This window comes from Petromyzon marinus, assembly GCF_048934315.1.
Source record: "Petromyzon marinus isolate PM22_M1 ecotype Great Lakes invasive population chromosome 77 unlocalized genomic scaffold, UKy_Petmar_22M1.pri1.0 chr77_unloc.4, whole genome shotgun sequence".
NCBI lineage: Eukaryota > Metazoa > Chordata > Hyperoartia > Petromyzontiformes > Petromyzontidae > Petromyzon > Petromyzon marinus.
Window position 1 is genome coordinate 449,833 of NW_027422624.1, and position 27,029 is coordinate 476,861.

Below are 27,029 nucleotides of genomic sequence, written 5' to 3' on the forward strand. Positions count from 1 at the left end.
GAGTTGTTCAGGATGGTTGAGAAAAAGCGACAGGCCCACTGTCATCGGCTACAGAATCCCACGTCAGAGAATGAGGAGGCTTACCGCAGCCTTCGCTCGGAGGTTCGGAGAGCCGTGAGGCGCTGCAAGGATGGGTGGTGGTCGCGGGTTGCTGAGGAGATGGAGTCTGCCTCAGTGGCCCGTGATCACAAATATCTATTTAACTCCATCAAAAAAGTAACCTGCAGCGCCACACCTATTACCATCATTAGGGGAAAAAACGGTGATCCAATTTCCGACCCCCAGGAACAGGTTCGCAGATTTGCTGAGCATTTCTGTGAGGTCCTGGGGGAGGGAAAATCCCTCAGCCAGGAAAACATCGTGGCACAAAGTGAGGATGACCCTGCTGAGGCTGCGGTGCCTCAAATATTGGATGAAGTCACCCCCTGTGAGTGGCTGGCTGAGGTGCCATCTGCTGAGGAAGTATTGAAGGCGATCCGGAGTCTGAGACCAGGAAAGGCAGCGGGCAGAGATGATCTCCCAAGCGAAATGCTGAGGGAGGGTGGCGTTTGTGCACAGACTGCCCTATATGACATCATAACAACAGTCTGGACCACTGGACGGGTTCCGCAGGATTGGAAGGATGCCCTGGTGGTCCCCCTTTTTAAGAAGGGGGACCGCACAGACTGTAACAACTACAGGGTATCTCACTCCTCAGTGTGCCGGGAAAGGTCCTGGCAAGGATTATTCAGCATCGCCTTGCCAGGCACGCTGAGGAGAGGCTTGCGGAGCCCCAATGCGGTTTCAGGAAAGGGCGGTCCTGCACAGATGCCATATTTTCTGTCCGTCTGCTACAGCAGAGGTGTAGGGAATTCCAACAAGACCTACATCTCTGCTTTATTGACCTGGTCAAGGCCTATGATACCATCAGTAGGCCTGGGCTCTGGGTCGTTCTTCGTGCTTTTGGAGTACCTGACCCTCTGCTCACGATCATTAAGGACCTTCATGATGGTGAGCGGGCCCGGGTAAAACTACGTGGCCGGGAGTCAGAGCCATTCCCTGTACACCTTGGGGTGCGACAGGGATGTCCTCTGGCTCCCACATTATTTAACATCTATTTTGACCACGTAGTTCGTGAAGCCTTCAATAGCTGTACCGGGGGAATCTCCATATGGTACAGATATAATGGGAGGCTAATCGATGCCCGGGTGCGGTCAAGGGATGGCTCCCTATTGCTCAACCACGTTATGTATGCTGATGATTTGGTAATAGCTGCTCAGTCAGAGGAGGAGTTGGAGACGCTGCTGCTGAGACTGGAGCGTGCCACTAAGAGGTGGGGCCTTACCATCAGCCCCACCAAAACTAAGCACCTGCCTGGGTATTTTGTACCAACGGACACTCCACCCCCACAACTCCCAATCGATGATGGGGCAGTTGTGGAGAGAGTGGAGAGTTTCCCATACCTGGGCAGTGTGCTTATGACTGGCTCCAGTTTAACAGCAGAGGTCTCACTCCGAATCAGTCGAGCGGCAATATCTTTTCATCGGTTGCGTAACGCTGTGTGGAAGCTACCTGGTCTATCGCTCCGCACTAAGCTTCAGGTCTTCTCGGCCACGGTCATTCCCTCCCTTCTCTACGCTTGCGAAACGTGGACCCCCCTAATGGAACATCTTCGCCGGTTAGAAACATTTAGGCTGGCCTGCCTACGATCCATCCTGGGTTTAATCAGACTGGATTGTGTGAGGAGCTCACAAATCCTTGAAAGATCTGGGCAGGGTCCCATCGGTGAGCTCCTCCGGCAGGCAAGGCTGCGATGGCTGGGTCATGTAGCCCGCATGCCCAGCCACCGCATGCCGAAACAGCTTTTGTTTGGCCGGATTGACGGGGCTAAGCGGGCGCGGCACGGGCTAGAGAAGAGATGGAGTGATGTGGTACAGGAGGACGTGGAGCTGAGTGGACTTGCCGATGACTGGTACCAGCGGTGTCAAGATCGGCCTCTGTGGAGGAGGCTCGTGAAGGATGCTACTGGGCAGTTGGAGGCAGTCGCCCTCCAACAACAACGGAGGGCGGAGGAGCGACGCTCACAACAGCGAGCGGAGCGCCGGGTGGCTAAAGCACAGCAGGTTGGCACAGTAGGGGGCACAGGTGGTGCATCAGCCAGTCATCTCAGTCAGTCGACCCGTGGCACCTGGGTCTGCCCCGTGACCTTCTGCCAGCGGGCGTTCGACACTTCACGTGGCCTCAGGGTGCACATAGCCTGGCACAAGCGTCGTGGTGACGTCACCGCCACTTAGTGGCGAATGGCGGTTGTTGTTGTTGTGTAACTGTGTGTGTGTGTAACTGTGTGTGTGTGTGTAACTGTGTGTGTGTGTGTGTAACTGTGTGTGTGTGTGTAACTGTGTGTGTGTGTAACTGTGTGTGTGTGACTGTGTGTGTGTGTAACTGTGTGTGTGTAACTGTGTGTAACTGTGTGTGTGTGTAACTGTGTGTGTAACTGTGTGTGTGTGTAACTGTGTGTGTGTAACTGTGTGTGTAACTGTGTGTGTGTAACTGTGTGTGTGTGTGTGTAACTGTGTGTGTGTGTAACTGTGTGTAACTGTGTGTGTGTAACTGTGTGTAACTGTGTGTGTGTGTAACTAGAGTACGTGATTGACCCCAACGGGAAGTCGGACGTGTGCATCCTCCATGAGTACATGCAGCGCGTGCTCAAGGTGCGCCCCGTCTACACCTTCTACGAGTGCGGTGAGTCACGTGACCCCCCCGTGACCCCCCCCGTGACCCCCCGTGACCCCCCCGTGACCCCCATATCCCCCGTATCTCCCGTGATCCTATAGCCCCCATATCTCCTGTGATCCTATATCTCCCATATCCCCCATATCTCCCGTGATCCTATATCCCCCATATCTCCCGTGATCCTATATCCCCCATATCCCCCATATCTCCCGTGATCCTATATCCCCCATATCCCCCATATCTCCCGTGATCCTATATCCCCCATATTTCCCGTGATCCTATAGCCCCCATATCTCCCGTGATCCTATATCCCCCATATCCCCCATATCTCCCGTGATCCTATATCTCCCATATCTCTCGTGATCCTATATCCCCCATATCTCCCGTGATCCTATATCCCCCATATCTCCCGTGATCTATATCCCCCATATCCCCCATATCTCCCGTGATCCTATATCCCCCATATCTCCCGTGATCCTATATCCCCCATATCCCACGTATCTCCCGTGATCCTATATCCCCCATATCCCCCATATCTCCTGTGATCCTATATCCCCCATATCTCTCATGATCCTATATCCCCCATATCTCCCGTGATCTTATATCCCCCATATCTCCTGTGATCCTATATCCCCCATATCTCCCGTGATCCTATATCCCCCATATCTCCCGATATCCTATATCCCCCATATCCCACGTACTTCCCGTGATCCTATATCCCCCATATCTCCCGTGATCCTATATCCCCCATATCTCCCGTGATCCTCTATCTCCCATATCTCCCGTGATCCTATACCCCCATATCCCCATATCTCCCGTGATCCTATATCCCCCATATCCCCCATATCTCCCGTGATCCTATATCCCCCATATTTCCCGTGATCCTATATCCCCCATATCTCCCGTGATCCTATATCCCCCATATCCCCCATATCTCCCGTGATCCTATATCTCCCATATCTCCCGTGATCCTATATCCCCCATATTTCCCGTGATACTATATCCCCCATATCTCCTGTGATCCTATATCCCCCATATCTCCCGTGATCCTATATCCCCCATATCTCCCGTGATCCTATATCCCCCATATCCCACGTATCTCCCGTGATCCTATATCCCCCATATCCCCCATATCTCCCGTGATCCTATATCCCCCATATCTCCCGTGATCCTATATCCCCCATATCTCTCATGATCCTATATCCCCCATATCTCCCGTGATCCTATATCCCCCATATCTCCCGTGATCCTATATCCCCCATATCTCCCGTGATCCTATATCCCCCATATCTCCCGAGATCCTATATCCCCCATATCCCACGTATCTCCCGTGATCCTTTATCCCCCATATCTCCCGTGATCCTATATCCCCCATATCCCCCATATCTCCCGTGATCCTCTATCTGCCATATCTCCCGTGATCCTATATCCCCCATATCTCCCATATCTCCCATGATCCTATATCCCCCATATCCCCCATATCTCCTGTGATCCTCTATCTCCCATATCTCCCGTGATCCTATATCCCCCATATCCCCCATATCTCCCGTGATCCTATATCCCCCATATCCCCCATATCTACCGTGATCCTATATCTCCCCTATCTCCCGTGATCCTATATCCCCCATATCTCTCGTGATCCTATATCCCCCATATCTCCCATATCACCCGTGATCCTATATCCCCCATATCTCCCGTGATCCTATATCCCCCATATCTCCCGTGATCCTATATCCCCCATATCCCCCATATCTCCTGAGATCCTATATCCCCCATATCTCCTGTGAGCCTATATCTCCCGTGATCCTATATCCCCCATATCTCCCGTGATCCTATATCCCCCATATCCCCCATATCTCCCGTGATCCTATATCCCCCATATCCCCCATATCTCCCGTGATCCTCTATCTCCCATATCTCCCGTGATCTTATATCCCCCATATCTTCCGTGATCCTATATCCCCCATATCCCACGTATCTCCTGTGATCCTATATCCCCCATATCCCCCATATCTCCCGTGATCCTATATCCCCCATATCCCCCATATCTCCCGTGATCCTATATCCCCCATATCTCCCGTGATCCTATATCCCCCATATCTCCCGTGATCCTCTATCCCCCATGTCTCCCGAGATCCTATATCCCCCATATCCCACGTATCTCCCATGATCCTATATCCCCCATATCTCCCGTGATCCTATATCCCCCATATCCCCCATATCTCCCGTGATCCTATATCCCCCATATCCCCCATATCTCCCGTGAGCCTATATCCCCCATATTTCCCGTTATCCTATATCCCCCATATCTCCTGTGATCCTATATCCCCCATATCTCCCATATCTCCCGTGATCCTATATCCCCCATATCTCCCATATCTCCCATGATCCTATATCCCCCATATCCCCCATATCTCCTGTGATCCTCTATCTCCCATATCTCCCGTGATCCTATATCCCCCATATCCCCCATATCTCCCGTGATCCTATATCCCCCATATCCCCCATATCTACCGTGATCCTATATCTCCCCTATCTCCCGTGATCCTATATCCCCCATATCTCTCGTGATCCTATATCCCCCATATCTCCCATATCACCCGTGATCCTATATCCCCCATATCTCCCGTGATCCTATATCCCCCATATCTCCCGTGATCCTATATCCCCCATATCCCCCATATCTCCTGAGATCCTATATCCCCCATATCTCCTGTGAGCCTATATCTCCCGTGATCCTATATCCCCCATATCTCCCGTGATCCTATATCCCCCATATCCCCCATATCTCCCGTGATCCTATATCCCCCATATCCCCCATATCTCCCGTGATCCTCTATCTCCCATATCTCCCGTGATCTTATATCCCCCATATCTTCCGTGATCCTATATCCCCCATATCCCACGTATCTCCTGTGATCCTATATCCCCCATATCCCCCATATCTCCCGTGATCCTATATCCCCCATATCCCCCATATCTCCCGTGATCCTATATCCCCCATATCTCCCGTGATCCTATATCCCCCATATCTCCCGTGATCCTCTATCCCCCATGTCTCCCGAGATCCTATATCCCCCATATCCCACGTATCTCCCATGATCCTATATCCCCCATATCTCCCGTGATCCTATATCCCCCATATCCCCCATATCTCCCGTGATCCTATATCCCCCATATCCCCCATATCTCCCGTGAGCCTATATCCCCCATATTTCCCGTTATCCTATATCCCCCATATCTCCTGTGATCCTATATCCCCCATATCCCCCATATCTCCTGTGATCCTATATCTCCCATATCTCCCGTGATCCTATATCCCCCATATCTCCCGTGATCCTATATCCCCCATATCTCCCGTGATCTATATCCCCCATATCCCCCATATCTCCCGTGATCCTATATCCCTTATATCTCCCATGATCCTATATCCCCCATATCCCACGTATCTCCCGTGATCCTATATCCCCCATATCCCCCATATCTCCCGTGATCCTATATCCCCCATATCTCTCATGATCCTATATCCCCCATATCTCCCGTGATCTTATATCCCCCATATCTCCCGTGATCCTATATCCCCCATATCTCCCGTGATCCTATATCCCCCATATCTCCCGATATCCTATATCCCCCATATCCCACGTACTTCCCGTGATCCTATATCCCCCATATCTCCCGTGATCCTATATCCCCCATATCTCCCGTGATCCTCTATCTCCCATATCTCCCGTGATCCTATATCCCCCATATCCCCATATCTCCCGTGATCCTATATCCCCCATATCCCCCATATCTCCCGTGATCCTATATCCCCCATATTTCCCGTGATCCTATATCCCCCATATCTCCCGTGATCCTATATCCCCCATATCCCCCACATCTCCCGTGATCCTATATCTCCCATATCTCCCGTGATCCTATATCCCCCATATTTCCCATGATACTATATCCCCCATATCTCCTGTGATCCTATATCCCCATATCTCCCGTGATCCTATATCCCCCATATCTCCCGTGATCCTATATCCCCCATATCTCCCGATATCCTATATCCCCCATATCCCACGTACTTCCCGTGATCCTATATCCCCCATATCTCCCGTGATCCTATATCCCCCATATCTCCCGTGATCCTCTATCTCCCATATCTCCCGTGATCCTATATCCCCCATATCCCCATATCTCCCGTGATCCTATATCCCCCATATCCCCCATATCTCCCGTGATCCTATATCCCCCATATTTCCCGTGATCCTATATCCCCCATATCTCCCGTGATCCTATATCCCCCATATCCCCCATATCTCCCGTGATCCTATATCTCCCATATCTCCCGTGATCCTATATCCCCCATATTTCCCGTGATACTATATCCCCCATATCTCCTGTGATCCTATATCCCCATATCTCCCGTGATCCTATATCCCCCATATCTCCCGTGATCCTATATCCCCCATATCCCACGTATCTCCCGTGATCCTATATCCCCCATATCCCCCATATCTCCCGTGATCCTATATCCCCCATATCCCCCATATCTCCCGTGATCCTATATCCCCCATATCTCTCATGATCCTATATCCCCCATATCTCCCGTGATCCTATATCCCCCATATCTCCCGTGATCCTATATCCCCCATATCTCCCGTGATCCTATATCCCCCATATCTCCCGAGATCCTATATCCCCCATATCCCACGTATCTCCCGTGATCCTTTATCCCCCATATCTCCCGTGATCCTATATCCCCCATATCCCCCATATCTCCCGTGATCCTCTATCTGCCATATCTCCCGTGATCCTATATCCCCCATATCTCCCATATCTCCCATGATCCTATATCCCCCATATCCCCCATATCTCCTGTGATCCTCTATCTCCCATATCTCCCGTGATCCTATATCCCCCATATCCCCCATATCTCCCGTGATCCTATATCCCCCATATCCCCCATATCTCCCATGATCCTATATCTCCCCTATCTCCCGTGATCCTATATCCCCCATATCTCCCGTGATCCTATATCCCCCATATCTCCCATATCACCCGTGATCCTATATCCCCCATATCTCCCGTGATCCTATATCCCCCATATCTCCTGTGATCCTATATCCCCCATATCTCCTGAGATCCTATATCCCCCATATCTCCCGTGAGCCTATATCTCCCATATCTCCCGTGATCCTATATCCCCCATATCTCCCGTAATCCTATATCCCCCATATCCCCCATATCTCCCGTGATCCTATATCCCCCATATCCCCCATATCTTCCGTGATCCTATATCCCCCATATCCCACGTATCTCCTGTGATCCTATATCCCCCATATCCCCCATATCTCCCGTGATCCTATATCCCCCATATCCCCCATATCTCCCGTGATCCTATATCCCCCATATCTCCCGTGATCCTATATCCCCCATATCTCCCGTGATCCTCTATCCCCCATGTCTCCCGAGATCCTATATCCCCCATATCCCACGTATCTCCCATGATCCTATATCCCCCATATCTCCCGTGATCCTATATCCCCCATATCCCCCATTTCTCCCGTGATCCTATATCCCCCATATCCCCCATATCTCCCGTGATCCTCTATCTCCCATATCTCCCGTGATCCTATATCCCCCATATCCCCCATATCTCCCATGATCCTATATCCTCCATATCCCCCATATCTCCCGTGATCCTCTATCTCCAATATCTCCTGTGATCCTATATCTCCCATATCCCCCATATCTCCCGTGATCCTATATCCCCCATATCTCCCGTGATCCTAAATCCCCCATATCCCCCATATCTCCCGTGATCCTATATCCCCCATATCCCCCATATCTCCCGTGATCCTCTATCTCCCATATCTCCTGTGATCCTATATCCCCCACATCCTCCATATCTCCCGTGATCCTATATCCCCCATATCTCCCGTGATCCTCTATCTCCCATATCTCCTGTGATCCTATATTCCCCATATCCCCCATATCTCCCGTGATCCTATAACCCCCATATCACCCATATCTCCCGTCATCCTATATCTCCCATATCTCCCATATCTCCCGTCATCCTATATCCCCCATATCTCCCGTGATCCTAAATCCCCCATATCCCCCATATCTCCCATGATCCTATTTCCCCCATATCCCCCATATCTCCCGTGATCCTCTATCTCCCATATCTCCCGTGATCCTATATCCCCCATATCTCCCGTGATCCTATATCCCCCATATCCCATGTATCTCCCGTGATCCTATATCCCCCATATCCCCCATATCTCCCGTGATCCTATATCCCCCATATCTCCCGTGATCCTATATCCCCCATATCTCCCATATCACCCGTGATCCTATATCCCCCATATCTCCCGTGATCCTATATCCCCCATATCTCCTGTGATCCTATATCCCCCATATCCCCCATATCTCCTGAGATCCTATATCCCCCATATCTCCCGTGAGCCTATATCTCCCATATCTCCCGTGATCCTATATCCCCCATATCTCCCGTGATCCTATATCCCCCATATCCCCCATATCTCCCGTGATCCTATATCCCCCATATCCCCCATATCTCCCGTGATCCTCTATCTCCCATATCTCCCGTGATCTTATATCCCCCATATCTTCCGTGATCCTATATCCCCCATATCCCACGTATCTCCTGTGATCCTATATCCCCCATATCCCCCATATCTCCCGTGATCCTATATCCCCCATATCCCCCATATCTCCCGTGATCCTATATCCCCCATATCTCCCGTGATCCTATATCCCCCATATCTCCCGTGATCCTCTATCCCCCATGTCTCCCGAGATCCTATATCCCCCATATCCCACGTATCTCCCATGATCCTATATCCCCCATATCTCCCGTGATCCTTTATCCCCCATATCCCCCATTTCTCCCGTGATCCTATATCCCCCATATCCCCCATATCTCCCGTGATCCTATATCCCCCATATCTCCCGTGATCCTATATCCCCCATATCTCCCGAGATCCTATATCCCCCATATCCCACGTATCTCCCGTGATCCTTTATCCCCCATATCTCCCGTGATCCTATATCCCCCATATCCCCCATATCTCCCGTGATCCTCTATCTGCCATATCTCCCGTGATCCTATATCCCCCATATCTCCCATATCTCCCATGATCCTATATCCCCCATATCCCCCATATCTCCTGTGATCCTCTATCTCCCATATCTCCCGTGATCTATATCCCCCATATCCCCCATATCTCCCGTGATCCTATATCCCCCATATCTCCCGTGATCCTATATCCCCCATATCCCACTTATCTCCCGTGATCCTATATCCCCCATATCCCCCATATCTCCTGTGATCCTATATCCCCCATATCTCTCATGATCCTATATCCCCCATATCTCCCGTGATCTTATATCCCCCATATCTCCTGTGATCCTATATCCCCCATATCTCCCGTGATCCTATATCCCCCATATCTCCCGATATCCTATATCCCCCATATCCCACGTACTTCCCGTGATCCTATATCCCCCATATCTCCCGTGATCCTATATCCCCCATATCTCCCGTGATCCTCTATCTCCCATATCTCCCGTGATCCTATACCCCCATATCCCCATATCTCCCGTGATCCTATATCCCCCATATCCCCCATATCTCCCGTGATCCTATATCCCCCATATTTCCCGTGATCCTATATCCCCCATATCTCCCGTGATCCTATATCCCCCATATCTCCCGTGATCCTATATCTCCCATATCTCCCGTGATCCTATATCCCCCATATTTCCCGTGATACTATATCCCCCATATCTCCTGTGATCCTATATCCCCCATATCTCCCGTGATCCTATATCCCCCATATCTCCCGTGATCCTATATCCCCCATATCCCACGTATCTCCCGTGATCCTATATCCCCCATATCCCCCATATCTCCCGTAATCCTATATCCCCCATATCTCCCGTGATCCTATATCCCCCATATCTCTCATGATCCTATATCCCCCATATCTCCCGTGATCCTATATCCCCCATATCTCCCGTGATCCTATATCCCCCATATCTCCCGTGATCCTATATCCCCCATATCTCCCGAGATCCTATATCCCCCATATCCCACGTATCTCCCGTGATCCTTTATCCCCCATATCTCCCGTGATCCTATATCCCCCATATCCCCCATATCTCCCGTGATCCTCTATCTGCCATATCTCCCGTGATCCTATATCCCCCATATCTCCCATATCTCCCATGATCCTATATCCCCCATATCCCCCATATCTCCTGTGATCCTCTATCTCCCATATCTCCCGTGATCCTATATCCCCCATATCCCCCATATCTCCCGTGATCCTATATCCCCCATATCCCCCATATCTACCGTGATCCTATATCTCCCCTATCTCCCGTGATCCTATATCCCCCATATCTCTCGTGATCCTATATCCCCCATATCTCCCATATCACCCGTGATCCTATATCCCCCATATCTCCCGTGATCCTATATCCCCCATATCTCCCGTGATCCTATATCCCCCATATCCCCCATATCTCCTGAGATCCTATATCCCCCATATCTCCTGTGAGCCTATATCTCCCGTGATCCTATATCCCCCATATCTCCCGTGATCCTATATCCCCCATATCCCCCATATCTCCCGTGATCCTATATCCCCCATATCCCCCATATCTCCCGTGATCCTCTATCTCCCATATCTCCCGTGATCTTATATCCCCCATATCTTCCGTGATCCTATATCCCCCATATCCCACGTATCTCCTGTGATCCTATATCCCCCATATCCCCCATATCTCCCGTGATCCTATATCCCCCATATCCCCCATATCTCCCGTGATCCTATATCCCCCATATCTCCCGTGATCCTCTATCCCCCATGTCTCCCGAGATCCTATATCCCCCATATCCCACGTATCTCCCATGATCCTATATCCCCCATATCTCCCGTGATCCTATATCCCCCATATCCCCCATATCTCCCGTGATCCTATATCCCCCATATCCCCCATATCTCCCGTGAGCCTATATCCCCCATATTTCCCGTTATCCTATATCCCCCATATCTCCTGTGATCCTATATCCCCCATATCCCCCATATCTCCCGTGATCCTATATCTCCCATATCTCCCGTGATCCTATATCCCCCATATCTCCCGTGATCCTATATCCCCCATATCTCCCGTGATCTATATCCCCCATATCCCCCATATCTCCCGTGATCCTATATCCCCTATATCTCCCATGATCCTATATCCCCCATATCCCACGTATCTCCCGTGATCCTATATCCCCCATATCCCCCATATCTCCCGTGATCCTATATCCCCCATATCTCATGATCCTATATCCCCCATATCTCCCGTGATCTTATATCCCCCATATCTCCCGTGATCCTATATCCCCCATATCTCCCGTGATCCTATATCCCCCATATCTCCCGATATCCTATATCCCCCATATCCCACGTACTTCCCGTGATCCTATATCCCCCATATCTCCCGTGATCCTATATCCCCCATATCTCCCGTGATCCTCTATCTCCCATATCTCCCGTGATCCTATATCCCCCATATCCCCATATCTCCCGTGATCCTATATCCCCCATATCCCCCATATCTCCCGTGATCCTATATCCCCCATATTTCCCGTGATCCTATATCCCCCATATCTCCCGTGATCCTATATCCCCCATATCCCCCATATCTCCCGTGATCCTATATCTCCCATATCTCCCGTGATCCTATATCCCCCATATTTCCCATGATACTATATCCCCCATATCTCCTGTGATCCTATATCCCCATATCTCCCGTGATCCTATATCCCCCATATCTCCCGTGATCCTATATCCCCCATATCTCCCGATATCCTATATCCCCCATATCCCACGTACTTCCCGTGATCCTATATCCCCCATATCTCCCGTGATCCTATATCCCCCATATCTCCCGTGATCCTCTATCTCCCATATCTCCCGTGATCCTATATCCCCCATATCCCCATATCTCCCGTGATCCTATATCCCCCATATCCCCCATATCTCCCGTGATCCTATATCCCCCATATTTCCCGTGATCCTATATCCCCCATATCTCCCGTGATCCTATATCCCCCATATCCCCCATATCTCCCGTGATCCTATATCTCCCATATCTCCCGTGATCCTATATCCCCCATATTTCCCGTGATACTATATCCCCCATATCTCCTGTGATCCTATATCCCCATATCTCCCGTGATCCTATATCCCCCATATCTCCCGTGATCCTATATCCCCCATATCCCACGTATCTCCCGTGATCCTATATCCCCCATATCCCCCATATCTCCCGTGATCCTATATCCCCCATATCCCCCATATCTCCCGTGATCCTATATCCCCCATATCTCTCATGATCCTATATCCCCCATATCTCCCGTGATCCTATATCCCCCATATCTCCCGTGATCCTATATCCCCCATATCTCCCGTGATCCTATATCCCCCATATCTCCCGAGATCCTATATCCCCCATATCCCACGTATCTCCCGTGATCCTTTATCCCCCATATCTCCCGTGATCCTATATCCCCCATATCCCCCATATCTCCCGTGATCCTCTATCTGCCATATCTCCCGTGATCCTATATCCCCCATATCTCCCATATCTCCCATGATCCTATATCCCCCATATCCCCCATATCTCCTGTGATCCTCTATCTCCCATATCTCCCGTGATCCTATATCCCCCATATCCCCCATATCTCCCGTGATCCTATATCCCCCATATCCCCCATATCTCCCATGATCCTATATCTCCCCTATCTCCCGTGATCCTATATCCCCCATATCTCCCGTGATCCTATATCCCCCATATCTCCCATATCACCCGTGATCCTATATCCCCCATATCTCCCGTGATCCTATATCCCCCATATCTCCTGTGATCCTATATCCCCCATATCCCCCATATCTCCTGAGATCCTATATCCCCCATATCTCCCGTGAGCCTATATCTCCCATATCTCCCGTGATCCTATATCCCCCATATCTCCCGTGATCCTATATCCCCCATATCCCCCATATCTCCCGTGATCCTATATCCCCCATATCCCCCATATCTTCCGTGATCCTATATCCCCCATATCCCACGTATCTCCTGTGATCCTATATCCCCCATATCCCCCATATCTCCCGTGATCCTATATCCCCCATATCCCCCATATCTCCCATGATCCTATATCCCCCATATCTCCCGTGATCCTATATCCCCCATATCTCCCGTGATCCTCTATCCCCCATGTCTCCCGAGATCCTATATCCCCCATATCCCACGTATCTCCCATGATCCTATATCCCCCATATCTCCCGTGATCCTATATCCCCCATATCCCCCATTTCTCCCGTGATCCTATATCCCCCATATCCCCCATATCTCCCGTGATCCTCTATCTCCCATATCTCCCGTGATCCTATATCCCCCATATCCCCCATATCTCCCATGATCCTATATCCTCCATATCCCCCATATCTCCCGTGATCCTCTATCTCCAATATCTCCTGTGATCCTATATCTCCCATATCCCCCATATCTCCCGTGATCCTATATCCCCCATATCTCCCGTGATCCTAAATCCCCCATATCCCCCATATCTCCCGTGATCCTATATCCCCCATATCCCCCATATCTCCCGTGATCCTCTATCTCCCATATCTCCTGTGATCCTATATCCCCCACATCCTCCATATCTCCCGTGATCCTATATCCCCCATATCTCCCGTGATCCTCTATCTCCCATATCTCCTGTGATCCTATATTCCCCATATCCCCCATATCTCCCGTGATCCTATAACCCCCATATCACCCATATCTCCCGTCATCCTATATCTCCCATATCTCCCATATCTCCCGTCATCCTATATCCCCCATATCTCCCGTGATCCTAAATCCCCCATATCCCCCATATCTCCCATGATCCTATTTCCCCCATATCCCCCATATCTCCCGTGATCCTCTATCTCCCATATCTCCCGTGATCCTATATCCCCCATATCTCCCGTGATCCTATATCCCCCATATCCCATGTATCTCCCGTGATCCTATATCCCCCATATCCCCCATATCTCCCGTGATCCTATATCCCCCATATCTCCCGTGATCCTATATCCCCCATATCTCCCATATCACCCGTGATCCTATATCCCCCATATCTCCCGTGATCCTATATCCCCCATATCTCCTGTGATCCTATATCCCCCATATCCCCCATATCTCCTGAGATCCTATATCCCCCATATCTCCCGTGAGCCTATATCTCCCATATCTCCCGTGATCCTATATCCCCCATATCTCCCGTGATCCTATATCCCCCATATCCCCCATATCTCCCGTGATCCTATATCCCCCATATCCCCCATATCTCCCGTGATCCTCTATCTCCCATATCTCCCGTGATCTTATATCCCCCATATCTTCCGTGATCCTATATCCCCCATATCCCACGTATCTCCTGTGATCCTATATCCCCCATATCCCCCATATCTCCCGTGATCCTATATCCCCCATATCCCCCATATCTCCCGTGATCCTATATCCCCCATATCTCCCGTGATCCTATATCCCCCATATCTCCCGTGATCCTCTATCCCCCATGTCTCCCGAGATCCTATATCCCCCATATCCCACGTATCTCCCATGATCCTATATCCCCCATATCTCCCGTGATCCTTTATCCCCCATATCCCCCATTTCTCCCGTGATCCTATATCCCCCATATCCCCCATATCTCCCGTGATCCTCTATCTCCCATATCTCCCGTGATCCTATATCCCCCATATCCCCCATATCTCCCATGATCCTATATCCTCCATATCCCCCATATCTCCCGTGATCTTCTATCTCCAATATATCCTGTGATCCTATATCTCCCATATCCCCCATATCTCCCGTGATCCTATATCCCCCATATCTCCCGTGATCCTAAATCCCCCATATCCCCCATATCTCCCGTGATCCTATATCCCCCATATCCCCCATATCTCCCGTGATCCTCTATCTCCCATATCTCCTGTGATCCTATATCCCCCACATCCTCCATATCTCCCGTGATCCTATATCCCCCATATCTCCCGTGATCCTCTATCTCCCATATCTCCTGTGATCCTATATTCCCCATATCCCCCATATCTCCCGTGATCCTATAACCCCCATATCCCCCATATCTCCCGTCATCCTATATCTCCCATATCTCCCATATCTCCCGTGATCCTATATCCCCCATATCTCCCGTGATCCTAAATCCCCCATATCCCCCATATCTCCTGTGATCCTATTTCCCCCATATCCCCCATATCTCCCGTGATCCTCTATCTCCCATATCTCCCGTGATCCTATATCCCCCATATCTCCCGTGATCCTATATCCCCCATATCCCATGTATCTCCCGTGATCCTATATCCCCCATATCCCCCATATCTCCCGTGATCCTATATCCCCCATATCTCCCATATCTCCCGTGATCCTATATCCCCCATATCTCCCGTGATCCTATATCCCCCATATCTCCCTTGGTCCTATAGCCCCCATATCTCCCGTGATCCTATATCCCCCATATCTCCCGTGATCCTATATCCCCCATATCCCCCATATCTCCCGTGATCCTATATCCCCCATATCCCCCATATCTCCCGTGATCCTATATCCCCCATATCTCCCGTGATCCTATATCCCCCATATCTCCCGTGATCCTATATCCCCCATATCTCCCGTGATCCTATATCCCCCATATCTGCTGTGATCTTATATCCCCCATATCTCCCGTGATCCTATATCCCCCATATCTCCCGTGATCCTATATCCCCCATATCTCCCGTGATCATATATCCCCCATATCCCACATATCTCCCGTGATCCTATATCCCCCATATCTCCCGTGATCCTATATCCCCCATATCTCCTGTGATCCTATATCCCCCAAATCCCCCATATCTCCGTGATCCTCTATCTCCCATATCTCCCGTGATCCTATATCCCCCATATCCCACGTATCTCCCGTGACCCTATATCCCCCATATCCCCCGTGATCCTATATCCCCCATATCTCCCGTGATCCTATATCCCCCATATCTCCCGTGATCCTATATCCCCCATATCTCCCGTGATCCTATATCCCACATATCCCCCATATCTCCCATGATTCTATATCCCCCATATCTCCCGTGATACTATATCCCCCATATCTCCCATGATCCTATATCCCCCATATCTCCCGTGATCCTATATCCCCCATATCCCATGTATCTCCCGTGATCCTATATCCCCCATATCTCCCGTGATCCTATATCCCCCATATCTCCCGTGATCCTATATCCCCCATATCCCCCATATCTCCTGTGATCCTATATCCCCCATATCTCCCGTGATCCTATATCCCCCATATCCCCCATATTTCCCGTGATCCTATATCGCCCATATCTCCCGTGATCCTATATCCCCCATATCCCCCGTGATCCTATATCCCCCATATCTCCCGTGATCCTCTATCTCCCATATCTCCTGTGATCATATATCCCCCATATCTCCCGTGATCCTATATCCCCCATATCCCCCATATCTCCTGTGATCCTCTATCTCCCATATCTCCCGTGATCCTATATCCCCCATATCTCCCGTGATCCTATATCCCCCATATACCATGTATCTCCCGTGATCCTATATCCCCCATATCCCCCATATCTCCCGTGATCCTATATCCCCCATATCTCCCATATCTCCCGTGATCCTATATCCCCCATATCTCCCGTGATCCTCTATCTCCCATATCTCCCGTGATCCTCTATCCCCCATATCTCCCGTGATCCTATATGCCCCATATCCCACGTATCTCCCGTGATCCTATATCCCCCATATCCCCCATATCTCCCGTGATCCTATATCCCCCATATCTCCCGTGATCCTATATCCCCCATATCTCCCGTGATCCTATATCCCCCATATCTCCCGTGATCCTATATCCCCCATATCTGCTGTGATCTTATATCCCCCATATCTCCCGTGATCCTATATCCCCCATATCTCCTGTGATCCTATATCCCCCATATCTCCCATGATCATATATCCCCCATATCCCACATATCTCCCGTGATCCTATATCCCCCATATCTCCCGTGATCCTATATCCCCCATATCTCCTGTGATCCTATATCCCCCAAATCCCCCATATCTCCGTGATCCTCTATCTCCCATATCTCCCGTGATCCTATATCCCCCATATCCCACGTATCTCCCGTGACCCTATATCCGCCATATCCCCCGTGATCCTATATCCCCCATATCTCCCGTGATCCTATATCCCCCATATCTCCCGTGATCCTATATCCCCCATATCTCCCGTGATCCTATATCCCACATATCCCCCATATCTCCCGTGATTCTATATCCCCCATATCTCCCGTGATACTATATCCCCCATATCTCCCGTGATCCTATATCCCCCATATCTCCCGTGATCCTATATCCCCCATATCCCATGTATCTCCCGTGATCCTATATCCCCCATATCTCCCGTGATCCTATATCCCCCATATCTCCCGTGATCCTATATCCCCCATATCCCCCATATCTCCTGTGATCCTATATCCCCCATATCTCCCGTGATCCTATATCCCCCATATCCCCCATATTTCCCGTGATCCTATATCCCCCATATCTCCCGTGATCCTATATCCCCCATATCCCCCGTGATCCTATATCCCCCATATCTCCCGTGATCCTCTATCTCCCATATCTCCTGTGATCATATATCCCCCATATCCCCCATATCTCCCGTGATCCTATATCCCCCATATCCCCCATATCTCCCGTGATCCTCTATCTCCCATATCTCCCGTGATCCTATATCCCCCATATCTCCCGTGATCCTATATCCCCCATATACCATGTATCTCCCGTGATCCTATATCCCCCATATCTCCCGTGATCCTATATCCCCCATATCTCCCATATCTCCCGTGATCCTATATCCCCCATATCTCCCGTGATCCTATATCCCCCATATCTCCCTTGGTCCTATATCCCCCATATCCCCCATATCTCCCGTGATCCTATATCCCCCATATCTCCCGTGATCCTATATCTCCCATATCTCCCGTGATCCTATATCCCCCATATCTCCCGTGATCCTATATCCCCCAAATCCCCCATATCTCCCGTGATCCTATATCCCCCATATCTCCCGTGATCCTCTATCTGCCATATCTCCCGTGATCCTCTATCCCCCATATCTCCCGTGATCCTATATCCCCCATATCCCACGTATCTCCCGTGATCCTATATCCCCCATATCCCCCATATCTCCCGTGATCCTATATCCCCCATATCTACCGTGATCCTATATCCCCCATATCTCCCGTGATCCTATATCCCCCATATCTGCCGTGATCCTATTTCCCCATATCTCCCATGATCCTATATCCCCCATATCTCCCGTGATCCTATATCCCCCATATCTCCCGTGATCATATATCCCCCATATCCCACGTATCTCCCGTGATCCTATATCCCCCATATCTCCCGTGATCCTATATCCCCCATATCTCCCGTGATCCTATATCCCCCATATCTCCCGTGATCCTATATCCCCCATATCTCCCGTGATCCTATATCCCCCATATCCCCCATATCTCCCGTGATCCTATATCCCCCATATCTCCCGTGATCCTATATCCCCCATATCTCCCGTGATCCTATATCCCCCATATCTCCCGTGATCCTATATCCCCCATATCTCCCTTGGTCCTATATCCCCCATATCCCCCATATCTCCCGTGATCCTATATCCCCCATATCTCCCGTGATCCTATATCTCCCATATCTCCCGTGATCCTATATCCCCCATATCTCCTGTGATCCTATATCCCCCAAATCCCCCATATCTCCCGTGATCCTATATCCCCCATATCTCCCGTGATCCTCTATCTCCCATATCTCCCGTGATCCTCTATCCCCCATATCTCCCGTGATCCTATATCCCCCATATCCCACGTATCTCCCGTGATCCTATATCCCCCATATCCCCCATATCTCCCGTGATCCTATATCCCCCATATCTCCCGTGATCCTATATCCCCCATATCTGCCGTGATCCTATTTCCCCATATCTCCCATGATCCTATATCCCCCATATCTCCCGTGATCCTATATCCCCCATATCTCCCGTGATCATATATCCCCCATATCCCACGTATCTCCCGTGATCCTATATCCCCCATATCTCCCGTGATCCTATATCCCCCATATCTCCTGTGATCCTATATCCCCCATATCTCCCGTGATCCTATATCCCCCATATCCCCCATATCTCCCGTGATCCTATATCCCCCATATCTCCCGTGATCCTATATCCCCCATATCTCCCGTGATCCTATATCCCCCATATCCCCCATATCTCCCGTGATCCTATATCCCCCATATCTCCCGTGATCCTATATCTCCCATATCTCCCGTGATCCTATATCCCCCATATCTCCCGTGATCCTATATCCCCCATATCTCCAGTGATCCTATATCCCCCATATCTCCCGTGATCCTCTATCTCCCATATCTCCCGTGATCCTATATCCCCCATATCTCCTGTGATCCTATATCCCCCATATCACACGTATCTCCCGTGATCCTATATCCCCCATATCCCCCATATCTCCCGTGATCCTATATCTCCCATATCCCCCATATCTCCCGTGATCCTATATCCTCCATATCTCCCGTGATCCTATATCCCCCATATCTCCCGTGATCCTATATCCCACATATCCCCCATATCTCCCGTGATCCTATATCCCCCATATCTCCTGTGATACTATATCCCCCATATCTCCCGTGATCCTATATCCCCCATATCTCCCGTGATCCTATATCCCCCATATCCCATGTATCTCCCGTGATCCTATATCCCCCATATCTCCCGTGATCCTATATCCCCCATATCCCCCATATCTCCCGTGATACTATATCCCCCATATCTCCTGTGATCCTATATCCCCCATATCTCCCGTGATCCTATATCCCCCATATCCCCCATATTTCCCGTGATCCTATATCCCCCATATCTCCCGTGATCCTATATCCCCCATATCCCCCGTGATCCTATATCCCCCATATCCCCCATATCTCCCGTGATCCTATATCTCCCATATCACCCGTGATCCTATATCCCCCATATCTCCCGTGATCCTATATCCCCCATATCCCCCATATCTCCCGTGATCCTATATCCCCCATACCTCCCATATCTCTTGTGATCCTATATCCCACATATCTCCCGTGATCCTATATCCCCCATATCTTCCGTGATCCTATATCTCCCATATCTCCCGTGATCCTATATCCCCCATATCCCACTATCTCCCGTGATCCTATATCCACCATATCCCTCATATCTCCCGTGATCCTATATCCCCCATATCTCCCGTGATCCTATATCCCCCATATCTCCCGTGATCCTATATCCCCCATATCTCCCGTGATCCTATATCTCCAATATCTCGCGTGATCCTATATCCCCCATATCTCCCGTGATCCTATATCCCCCATATCTCCCGTGATCCTATATCCCCCATATCCCACGTATCTCCCGTGATCCTATATCCACATATCCCCCATATCTCCCGTGATCCTATATCCCCCATATCCCCCATATCTCCCGTTATCATATATCCCCCATATCTCCCGTGATCCTATATCCCCCATATCTCCCGTGATCCTATATCTCCAATATCTCCCGTGATCCTATATCCCCCATATCTCCTGTGATCCTATATCCCCCATATCTCCCGTGATCCTATATCACCCATATCCCCCGTGATCCTATATCCCCCATATCTCCCGTGATCCTATATCCCCCATATGTCCCGTGATCTTATATCTCCCATATCTCCTGTGATCCTATATCCCCCATATCCCCGATATCTCCCGTGATCGTATATCCCCCATATCTCCCGTGATCCTATATCTCCCATATCTCCCGTGATCCTATATCCCCCATATCTCCCGTGATCCTATATCCCCCATATCCCTCATCTCTCCCGTGATGCTATATCCCCCATATCACCCGTGATCCTATATCCCCCATATCCCCCGGGACCCCCGCTTGACCCCCCGTGACCCCCCCGTGACCCCCACGTGACCCCCCGTGACCCCCCCCCCGTGACACCCCCGTGACACCCCCATGACCCCCCCCGTGACCCCCCCCCCCGTGACCCCCCTGTGACCCCCACGTGACCCCCACGTGACCCCCACGTGACACTCCTGTGACCCCCACGTGACCCCCCCGTGACCCCCACGTGATCCCCACGTGACCCCCCGTGACACCCCCTGTGACCCACCCCCCCCCCCCCCGTGACCCCCACGTGACCCCCCCGTGACCCCCCCCCCCGTGACCCCCACGTGACCCCCACGTGACCCCCCGTGCTAATCCCTCCCTGTCCCCGCACAGAGAACCCCAGCGAGCCGTTTGGGGCATCGGTGCTGATCGATGCGGTCCCCTACGGCTCTGGCACTGCTAGCAGCAAAAAACTCGCAAAGAACAAGGCTGGTGAGAGGCCCACCACTCACCACTCACTCACCACACACACTCACCACTCACTCACCACACAAACCACTCACCACTCACTCACCACTCACCACACACACTCACCACTCACTCACCACACTCACCACTCACCACTCACACTCACCACACTCACCACTAACACTCACCACTCACCACACTCACCACTCACCACACTCACCACTCACCACACACCACACTCACTCACCACACACTCACCACTAACACTCACCACTCACCACTCACCACACTCACCACACACTCACCACTCACCACACTCACCACTCACCACACACACTCACCACTCACACTCACCACTCACCACACTCACCACTCACCACACTCACCACTCACCACTAACACTCACCACACTCACTCACCACTCACCACACACTCACCACACTCACCACTCACACTCACCACTCTCACTCACCACACTCACCACTAACACTCACCACACTCACTCACCACTCACCACACACTCACCACACTCACCACACCTCACCACACACTCACCACTCACACTCACCACTCACTCACCACACTCACCACACACTCACCACACACTCACCACTCACACTCACCACTCACCACACTCACCACTAACACTCACCACTCACCACACACACTCACCACTCACCACACACACTCACCACTCACCACTCACCACACTCACCACTAACACTCACCACTCACCACTAACACTCACCACTCACCACACACACTCACCACTCACCACACTCACCACTAACACTCACCACTCACCACACTCACCACACACTCACCACACTCACCACACACACTCACCACTCACACTCACCACTCACCACTCACACTCACCACTCACCACACTCACCACTCACCACACATACTCACCACACTCACCACACTCACCACACTCACCACTCACACTCACCACTCACCACTCTCACCACTCACCACTCACCACACACACTCACCACTCACCACACTCACCACTCACCACACTCACACTCACCACACACACTCACCACACACACTCACCACTCACTCACACTCACCACACACACTCACCCCTCACTCACCACACACTCACCACACTCACTCACCACACACACTCACCACACACACTCACCACTCACCACTCACTCACCACACTCACCACACACTCACCACACACTCACCACTCACACTCACCACACACTCACCACACTCACCACTCACACCACTACACTCACTACTCTCACTCACCACACACACTCACCACACACACTCACCACTCACTCACACTCACCACACACACTCACCCCTCACTCACCACACACTCACCACACTCACTCACCACACACACTCACCACACACACTCACCACTCACCACACTCACCACACACCACACACACTCACCACACACACTCACCACACACTCACCACTCACCACTCTCACTCACCACTCTCACTCACCACTCACCACACTCACCACACTCACCACTCACACTCACCACTCTCACTCACCACACACACTCACACTCACCACTCTCACTCACCACTCACACTCACCACACACACTCACCACTCACCACACTCACTACTCACCACTCACACTCACCACTCACTCACCACACACACTCACCACTCACCACACTCACCACACACTCACCACTCACCACACACTCACCACACACCACACTCACCACTCACACTCACCACACTCACCACACACTCACCACACTCACCACTCACCACACTCACCACTCACCACACTCACCACTCACACTCACCACTCACCACACTCACCACTCACCACTCTCACTCACCACACTCACCACACACTCACCACTAACACTCACCACTCTCCACACACCACACTCACCACTCACCACTCACCACACACACTCACCACACACTCACCACACACACTCACCACACACTCACCACTCACCACACTCACCACACTCACCACTCACACTCACCACTCACTCACCACTCACACTCACCACTCTCACTCACCACTCACTCACCACTCACCACACTCACCACACTCACCACTCACACTCACCACTCACTCACCACTCACACTCACCACTCTCACTCACCACTCACTCACCACTCACCACACTCACCACACCACCACTCACACTCACCACTCACTCACCACTCACACTCACCACTCACACTCACCACACACACTCACCACTCACTCACCACTCACCACACACTCACCACACACACTCACCACTCACCACACACTCACCACACACACTCACCACTCACCATCACCACACACACTCACCACTCACCACACTCACCACACACACTCACCACTCACCACACACACTCACCACTCACTCACCACTCACTCACCACATACACTCACCACACTCACCACTCTCACTCACCACACTCACCACACTCACCACACACACTCACCACTCACACTCACCACTCTCGCTCACCACACTCACCACTCACCACACACTCACCACACACCACTCACCACTCACTCACCACTCACCACACAAACTCACCACTCACCACACACTCACCACACTCACCACTCTCACTCACCACACTCACCACACTCACCACACACACTCACCACACACACTCACCACACACACTCACCACTCACCACACACTCACCACACACACTCACCACTCACCACACACACTCACCACTCACTCACCACACACACTCACCACTCACCACACACACTCACCATCACCACACACTCACCACTCACCACACACATTCACCACTCACCACTCTCACTCACCACACACACTCACCACACACACTCACCACTCACCACACTCACCATCACCACTCACCACTCTCACTCACCACTCACCACACTCACCACACACTCACCACACACACTCACCACTCACCACACTCACCACACACACTCACCACTCACCACACACTCACCACTCACACTCACCACACACTCACCCACACTCACCACTCACACCACTACACTCACTACTCTCACTCACCACACACACTCACCACTCACCACACTCACCACACACCACACACACTCACCACACACACTCACCACACACTCACCACTCACCACTCTCACTCACCACTCTCACTCACCACTCACCACACTCACCACACTCACCACTCACACTCACCACTCTCACTCACCACAAACTCACACTCACCATCTCACTCACCACTCACACTCACACTCACCACACACACTCACCACTCACCACACTCACCACTCACACTCACACTCACCACTCACTCACCACACACACTCACCACATCACCACACTCACCACACACTCACCACTCACCACACACACCACACACCACACTCACCACTCACACTCACCACACTCACCACACACTCACCACACTCACCACTCACCACACTCACCACTCACCACACTCACACTCACACTCACCACTCACCACACACCACACTCACCACTCACCACTCACCACACACACTCACCACACACTCACCACTCTCACTCACCACACTCACCACACACTCACCACTAACACTCACCACTCTCCACACACCACACTCACCACTCACCACTCACCACACACACTCACCACACACTCACCACACACACTCACCACACACTCACCACTCACCACACTCACCACACTCACCACTCACACTCACCACTCACTCACCACTCACACTCACCACTCTCACTCACCACTCACTCACCACTCACCACACTCACCACACTCACCACTCACACTCACCACTCACTCACCACTCACACTCACCACTCTCACTCACCACTCACTCACCACTCACCACACTCACCACACTCACCACTCACACTCACCACTCACTCACCACTCACACTCACCACTCACACTCACCACACACACTCACCACTCACTCACCACTCACCACACACTCACCACACACACTCACCACCTCACCACACACTCACCACACACACTCACCACTCACCATCACACACACACTCACCACTCACCACACTCACCACACACACTCACCACTCACCACACACACTCACCACTCACTCACCACTCACTCACCACATACACTCACCACACTCACCACTCTCACTCACCACACTCACCACACTCACCACACACACTCACCACTCACACTCACCACTCTCGCTCACCACACTCACCACTCACCACACACTCACCACACACCACACTCACCACTCACTCACCACTCACCACACAAACTCACCACTCACCACACACTCACCAAACTCACCACTCTCACTCACCACACTCACCACACACACTCACCACACACACTCACCACACACACTCACCACACACTCACCACTCACCACACACTCACCACACACACACTCACCCACTCTCCACACACTCACCACTCACTCACCACACACACTCACCACTCACCACACACACTCACCATCACCACACACTCACCACTCACCACACACATTCACCACTCACCACTCTCACTCACCACACACTCTCACCACACACACTCACCACTCACCACACTCACCATCACCACTCACCACTCTCACTCACCACTCACCACACTCACCACACACTCACCACACACACTCACCACTCACCACACTCACCACACACACTCACCACTCACCACACACTCACCACTCACACTCACCACACACTCACCACACACTCACCACACACACTCACCACTCACCACACTCACCATCACCACTCACCACTCTCACTCACCACTCACCACACTCACCACACACTCACCACACACAC

The 27,029-nt window shown here is 51.1% G+C and overlaps 1 protein-coding gene across 1 annotated transcript in view; it reads left to right on the forward strand.

Moving 5' to 3' along the window:
• Nucleotides 1-22,917, forward strand: part of LOC116937241 (uncharacterized) — a gene marked incomplete at its 3' end in the record, with an annotated part of 141,891 nt that extends 118,974 nt beyond the window's left edge. Inside the window, exons 9-10 of the mRNA XM_076058639.1 lie at nucleotides 2,620-2,721; nucleotides 22,196-22,917. Of these exons, the coding sequence (XP_075914754.1) occupies nucleotides 2,620-2,721; nucleotides 22,196-22,917 (824 nt within the window). The remainder of the gene's footprint in view (nucleotides 1-2,619; nucleotides 2,722-22,195) is intronic.
• Nucleotides 22,918-27,029: the final 4,112 nt, after the last annotated feature.